Source organism: Mercurialis annua, linkage group LG6 (genome assembly GCF_937616625.2).
Source record: "Mercurialis annua linkage group LG6, ddMerAnnu1.2, whole genome shotgun sequence".
In the NCBI taxonomy this organism is placed as follows: domain Eukaryota; kingdom Viridiplantae; phylum Streptophyta; class Magnoliopsida; order Malpighiales; family Euphorbiaceae; genus Mercurialis; species Mercurialis annua.
The window spans coordinates 36,929,056-36,936,600 of NC_065575.1; the positions used below are offsets into that span (position 1 = coordinate 36,929,056).

At 31.1% G+C, this 7,545-nt stretch overlaps 1 protein-coding gene across 2 annotated transcripts; it reads left to right on the plus strand.

Moving 5' to 3' along the window:
* The first annotated feature begins 2,792 nt into the window (after positions 1-2,792).
* LOC126688089 (B3 domain-containing transcription factor NGA1-like) lies at positions 2,793-7,293 on the plus strand. 2 transcript variants are annotated; one of them, XM_050382664.1, is made up of 4 exons: positions 2,793-5,016; positions 5,132-5,196; positions 6,015-6,183; positions 7,019-7,293. In XM_050382664.1, the coding sequence occupies exon 1, from the start codon at positions 3,159-3,161 to the stop codon at positions 4,482-4,484; it is 1,326 nt and encodes a 441-aa protein (XP_050238621.1). In that variant the 5' UTR covers positions 2,793-3,158; the 3' UTR covers positions 4,485-5,016; positions 5,132-5,196; positions 6,015-6,183; positions 7,019-7,293. The 2 variants fall into 2 exon arrangements, with proteins under 2 accessions (XP_050238621.1, XP_050238619.1); XM_050382662.1 differs by having other exon boundaries at positions 6,015-7,293.
* Positions 7,294-7,545: the final 252 nt, after the last annotated feature.

Genomic DNA, 7,545 nt, shown 5'->3' on the forward strand with positions numbered 1-7,545 from the left:
TTATATATTCTTCGGAGAGGTAAAACTCTGATTTCATATTTAAACGGCTGCATATACGAATATGATCTGAATGTGCGCTTTCATTTAACCAAAAAAAATATCTTACCAGCTCACCTATGCTTATAAACTAACTGAACGAAGTTATTTTAATAAACTCAGTGATGGAGTAGTTCATTTACAATGTCTCATAAATTATGCATAAAGCGGGTATTTGAATCTGTAATATGTTTTGCTCCTTTCATGTAATTAAAAAAAATTAAAAAAGCAACAATATTGAATAAAAAAATGGTAAAATCTAAAACTTTTAAATCAATCAGGTATTAAAATTAAATAAAATTGTAAATGCTAAATATAATAAATTTTTAAAATTAACTCGAACTCATAAAGATAGAGCAACTTCCACCTTCCTGTTATATAATCCAAACTACTCATCTTTTTAGGTCTCGCTTGGTTCGTTTTATAACAATTCCTGGGAAGTAACTTTCCGGGAAATGTAAATGTAGTTCTTGGAAAGTTAACTTCCCAGAAATTTTGAATAAATGTTACTTTGTTTCAATGTTTACTTCCCGGGAAGTATAAAATTAATTTTAATATAATATACTATATTATTAAGTGAAAGACATAAATGTCCTTTGATAATTTTTATATTGTTAAACAAATAATTTTCATTTAAAAATGGAGCAATAAATAATTTAATTTTTTACTTATTATCTCTTATTTTACGATTCAAGTACTATTTAGGAGAGTTTTTAAGTATTAAAATTTAAAAATTATATTTTTTTATTTAATTTTTACATAATATAAAATATTTAATAAAAATATTTACTTATTATAAATAACAATTATAAAATAATATAAGAAATAAATAAAAATATTTTTATATGAATTTTAAAAGAAAAAAAGAAAAGAATTAAGGTTAAATTCGGAAAAACGAATAAAAGTGCTAGGAAAGTTCTATTTTCTTGGGTTTTGCTAGGGAAGTTACTTCCCTAGTCAAAGGGAAGTCAAACATCCAACTTCCCGGGAAGTAAAATGTAAAAATTGAACCAAGCAAAAAAAATTTACTACTTCCCGAAAAGTACAACTTCCCTAATCTATTTACCCCTAACCAAGCAAGGCCTTAGTGTTTAAATGATAAGGCATGATTTAAAAAAAAAAAAGATAAGACTTACCCATCAAAAGATTGTCATTTCAATTTTTCATTCGTTTCATCTTCAAAGGTTATTTATTTAATAAGTCCATATATTATTTGTATTTTATTTAATGAAATTTTTTATGGACGACAATTATGAATCATTAAGTGATCAATAATAATTTTTACGTCAAAATGACAAATATTTCAATATTTTCAAATTTTTATTCAAGTGGTATCTTTTAACCTTTTTTTTATTCAATATAGGCTTCCGTATTCATAAATTTTTGTTTAATTGATTGCTTTTCAAATTTGATTATCCGGCATAACTTATCAACATGTCTAATTAGATGGATATTTATATTTGACCACGTATATTTTATTGTGCGTATAACGCACGACCATTCTCCATACCAGAAAACCATAAAAACTTGTAACAAATTAGATATATGATTCAAATAAAGAAAACATTTAAAAAAAGTCCATATAAATAAAATTTTAAAAAGTGTATTAAAATATTAAAAAATAGGAGGGTTTTCCATGAAAAAACCTAGAATGAGAAAAGAAGAAGTAAATATGGGTGGAGTGGATGAAATGCAAAAAAGATGGAGGAATCTATAAAATGTAAAAGGCAATAGGGACGAGAATGAGAATATAAATAGGAGGCCGCCACGCCAGGTAACTTTTTCTCTCACTCTCAGGACCAGCCGCAGCTTCAGCAGCAGCAGCAGCAGCACACAATCAATGGCTTCCAAAGTCAAAACTCCTAACCTAACTATTACACCTTCCTATTTCTTTCTTTAACTACTACTATTATTCAAAACAAATCCCCTATTTCAAAACCCAACAAATTAAACTATTTAATATAGCATACAAATAATGGCACATATTTAACTTTAGCTCACTAATCTGTGATTACTTCAATGAGATATTTTTAAGATTAAACCAGTTGAACCGATTTAACCAGAAATAAATGGTCCGTTCGGTTCAATTCTTTACTGGAAATTCACTTTCCGATTCAATCTTTTTGGACCACAAAAATATATTAAAATTTGAAAACTGATAAACCGATTAAACTGTAAAAATTAATACTCTTCATTTATTAGTTATAAAAAAAATGATCTACTATTAATTAAAATTTGATATATGTATTTAAATTTTAATCAATGATGCTTTATTTTTAAAAATGCCCCATTAGCTAGTAAGGCATTTTTTTGACTTAACTGAGATTGCACGTTCAAATTATACTCATGTATTCAACTGTTTAAAATTTAAAATTATAAGTTTAACTCTTAAAAAAATCCATTCAACTCGAGTAAAAATTAGTCTAAATATAAAATGGTTGAATGTGTCATCTGAAAGTTAAATCTGTCCAAAACATTTCATATACCTCTTACAAAAAAAATTCATTAATTTGTTTAACTGGTTGAATCAGTTGACCAAATTGGTTTGCTGTTTAAAACCCCGATTTAAACAGCAAGAAGCAAAACCAACAACTCAGGTATGAAGTTCATATTGCAGCATGTTTTAATTTCTTGAAATTTCATAAATTAATTAGTGAAGAGATAAACAAAAAATAATAAAAAGATGAAAAGGACAAGCTCACATGAGGCGAACCAGATCATTGATGGGCCCCTACGTATAATCCTTTCTCTCTCAATTCTCTAAAATTTTCTCCTCTTCATATCAGTCTTTCTTTATTCATAATTAGCTGCAAATAAAAGCTAACTAACAAGATTATCTCACTGCTTCTTCTCCTTCTCCTTCACTTCAAACCAGCCCTTATAATTGTACCCGCCATAACCAACAAATTAGGGTTTCAAATTTTCAAGAACAACAAGAACAAGTTGGTTATGGCTTCTTGTATTTTTTAGGGTTTCACAATTTAGTCTCAGTCAAACAAGAAGGCACCGACCTTTTTTTCTTGGCCTCACAGATCTTGAACCCGCAATCTTCTTACCAAGAAACCAAATCTTTTACTTCTTTGTGTTTTTAGTGTTCAAGATCCATTGTGAAGTGAGAAAATATGAACTTTGCTGAACAAGAATCGGAGTTTTCTGATAAACAAGAACCAGAAGAGGAGGAGGAGGAAGAAGATGAAGAATTAATGACGATGAACCAAACAACAAGTAAGCTTCCTTTTTCTTCTCCTAATTCTTCTTCATCTTCTTCTTCTACTCAATTCAGAAACTTTCTTCCTCAACTTCATCACTTAAACAACAACAACAATCTATGGCTTCCTTCGTCTGATCATCAACGCGACTCGTCTCCGAATTTCGACAAGAAACTTGACTTGATGGACTTATCACTAGGAAATGATCATCACAGTATCATTAATGGCGGGGCTGTTACTAATACAAGTGCTGCTGCGAGCAGTGCGTCTGAAAGAGAGCATATGTTTGATAAAGTAGTGACTCCGAGTGATGTAGGTAAGCTTAACCGGCTCGTGATTCCGAAACAACATGCTGAGAAGTATTTTCCGCTTGATTCGTCGTCGAACGAGAAGGGTCTTCTGCTGAATTTCGAGGACCGGAACGGGAAGCCGTGGAGGTTCCGGTACTCGTATTGGAACAGCAGTCAGAGCTACGTTATGACGAAAGGGTGGAGTCGTTTTGTGAAGGAAAAGAAGCTGGATGCGGGTGATATAGTGTCGTTTCAACGAGGAGTAGGCGAGTCAGGGAAGCATCGTCTGTATATAGACTGGAGACGCAGGCCTAATGCACCAGATCCAACACATTTTGAGCTACAAAATCAGCTACACTTCCCACAGTCGGTGCGGTGGGGTAGACTCTATTCATTGCCTCAGCCTTTGTCGCCTCTGCCGAGAGTACCCTATGACCAATCTCAGTTCCACCATTTGAATTACAGTATTCAACCTTACAATAATAGCAACAACAATCATCATCATCACTACCAATATCAACACCAGCAATACGGCAACCCCCAGTATTACTTACGGCCGCCACAGCCGCCCCCACCCGGAGTCATACAATTCGGGACAGTGCATCATCAGCAACAACAAGCTGATCATCATCAAGCTGGATCAACAATGGTGATTGATTCAATTCCGGTTGCTCACGGAAGAAGCGTAGGAAAAAGACTGAGGCTGTTCGGTGTGAACATGGAATGCCTATCACAAGATGATCAATCTTCTTCTTCATCTGACAACATGGTTCCATTTTCTCCTCATTTAGCTCCACAGTCAAGATTATCAAGCAGCAGCAGCGGCGGCGGCGGCTCGATGTCAACAAGCAGACAGCAACCACCTGATCATCATCATCATCCTCAACAACATCATCATGAATTTTCAAAGAAAGGAAAGACTTCTTTGTCTTTTGATTTAGATCTTTGATCACATTTTCATTAAAACAATCAAGAATCATATATTTTAGTTACTACAATATTTCTCTCTAATTTTGCCAATGGGTAATTCAAGAAAATATATTGAATTTTTTTGTCTTTATCTTTGTTTGTATGTTCTTTTTTTATCATCGGAAAAGAAAAACGCTTGTAGGAGAAATTAAAACCACGACTTTAACAGAATGCTAGCTAGCATTTTTTCCCTGCAATTCTAACAAAATTCTAACATGTATATAACTGTTTTATTACAAAATTATTGAGTGATTGATTTGATTGATAGATATTATTTCCTTATCCTTAACAAGAGCCTGGAGTTGCCAATAAACTGTACTTTGATTTCAATTCTTGATCAGTTAATCTCTCAAATGGACAGATGGGTACATTGTTAATTGGTTGGAATAGTAAAAAAGTTTTAGTCTTTTTAATTTTATTTGTATTACCTTATTAAGATAATTCTGTAGCTATTGCTTAGTTTATAGAGGTTTGCAGGTTTTTGTTGCAGAAAAGTTGCAGCGCTGTAAAAGGTAGCTTCTGTATTCTTACTCTTTCACTTTAATTATGTTTTTTTCCCCTCAAATTTTGTTAATTATAATTAAATTTATCTTTTCTCAGTAATTCATGTTTTCTTGTTTATTACAGCCACTTTTTTGTCTGGATTAGTAGCAGCACAAAAAAATGTTGAAAGAGATTTATCATCAAATGAGGTATTCTTATTACTAGTGGATTCTACTTAAAAACTTTGTGGTTTAAAATGCATGTATAAATTTGTTTAATCATGTTTTTGAGAATCACTTTATAAAAATCTGAGTTCGTCCAGATTTCAATCTTTATCTGATGGTTATATTCAATATCTTATGGTCAAACTTTTTAATAGCCATCATATATGACTCTAGACTAAGTGGATTGATAGCATAGTGGCTAATATTCTCTCTCTTTTGTACACTTAATGTTTGATTTGTTTTAATTTTTTTAGATCAAATTTATAAGATTTTGTTTGGCTCAAATATTTTGGAAAAAGATTAATCGCTCTATTTAAAATTATTATTTGGTATTCATTCATTTCGAACATCTCGAAACGGGATGAGGCGGTCGTCCCATCCTAGTTCAGCAACTGCTTAAGTACAAATTCACCGAAAATCATACAATGATGTCGTGGTAAAATAAAATTTGAAAGTCGTCAAACGTTATGTAAAGTTTCGTAATCGCAATTTTTTTAACTCCGGACTCGTTACATGATTTACCTATTGCTAGTATAGTAATGAATTGTGATCATAAGTTGGTTGCTCTTTGAAGATCTAATCACTAATTCTCACTTTAATTTTACTGTTTTGAGAAAGAACAAAAGGAAATGGTTTTCATTAACAGTTTTTGTACTAATGATTTAAATTTGCATTTTGTAAATTGGATACTATTTGAATGTATAATACTAATTATCACAGCTTTAATATATATATTTGATCTAACCAAAACTTATTGGGATGTAAATTGGATGATAATGTTTTTAAATCCATTTGTTTTGCAGGCTAATGGCACTATCTCTAAATTAAATCTTTTCAGCTTTATATAAAATTATTGGATTATCATAATTACCACAAGTACTTTGAAGGACGACGCTTGCTTTCAGTATGATCAACACCTCTGATGCTGGAATTTGCCTTCATGCCTAGTTCTTGAAAGTCTTTCTATTTTTGGTATGTGTATATTTTTACATACCTCATGATTTAAAGTTAAAAAGATTTCAAAATATTTTTGCGGTTATCCAACTATACTAGTTTTACATAACGGTACCGACATTCAATTTATTACTACATACAATAATAAAACATTAGTTTTTCAAACAACGAGAGGTTATTTGATCAATTCAGGTCAATTTTGTCTACGGGGCTAAATGGTACAACGGCAATCCGTCGGCCATATAGACAAAATTTAGATTGAATTGATGAGATAACTCCCCATTTTGAAAAAAAGAATGTGAAGTTATTAAAATATAATAAATTTGCGGCTAAATTCATCATATGGTTTTTAAACTATTAGCTTTTGTTTCACTTTATCCTTAATAAATATTTTTCGCTTAATTAGTCCTTAAACTATTTATTTTGTACATTCATGGTATTGGTCCTTTAATGGTTGGAATTATAAAAAAACGATGTCGTTTGAATTGACATGAAACAACATCGCTTCATATCTAAAAGAGTCATATGTCTATAAAATAAATAGTTAATGGACTATTTAAATGCAAAATATATGTTAAGTCTCAAGTGAAATAACATCTAATAGTACAACGGCTCAATGATGGGTTTGGTCTAAGTTTAAATGTCGGTAAGCTTTTGTAATAATAATATAATTGAGTAACCGCATAAATGTTTAACCCAACAAACTTGAGATTACTTAATATAGAAATGAATAATATAGAATTTCATGGGTAAGAGCTTATGCAATAAAAATATATGAATTACATACTAAAAGTCCAAAATCTTGTAAGAATTGATCATCTACTTTGGAGTGCTAATGGTCTTTGAGTTGCAGTTGCAGATGTAAGAAAATCAGTTGATCCAAACTATGAAGGAATTATAGTATAGATAACAATGCAATTATAATCTTTGATTCCTAAAATCGGATTCTCCTAGTCTATGTTCTACTGAAACTTAATATTACTATTTGCAGCAAATTTAGTTTTTAGGGCAACTAGCTTACTTAAAAGAGCTTCCCATTTGATACAGTTACGTTTACAATGATCATACTCATTATAAGAAAGGATGCTTTTTAGCTCATTTGAAATCGATGACTAATCTTTTGAATGATGAATGTCATTAAATAAGCTATTTCCTAAAGAAGATTAGAACAATGTATGTATGTGATTCTTTGAAGCTGCAATTAATGTTCATCTTTTTTAGAATCGTTGCATGTACCGAGAGTCTAGGTAGCATGGATACGGATACAGAAAAATGAGAAACATTAAGGTTTTTTATGTTAAAAATGAAGTTTCGTATCCAGAACACCAATTCCGACACGTTTCTATAACGGGAATGTTAATTGAATGAAGTGTCGGTGCT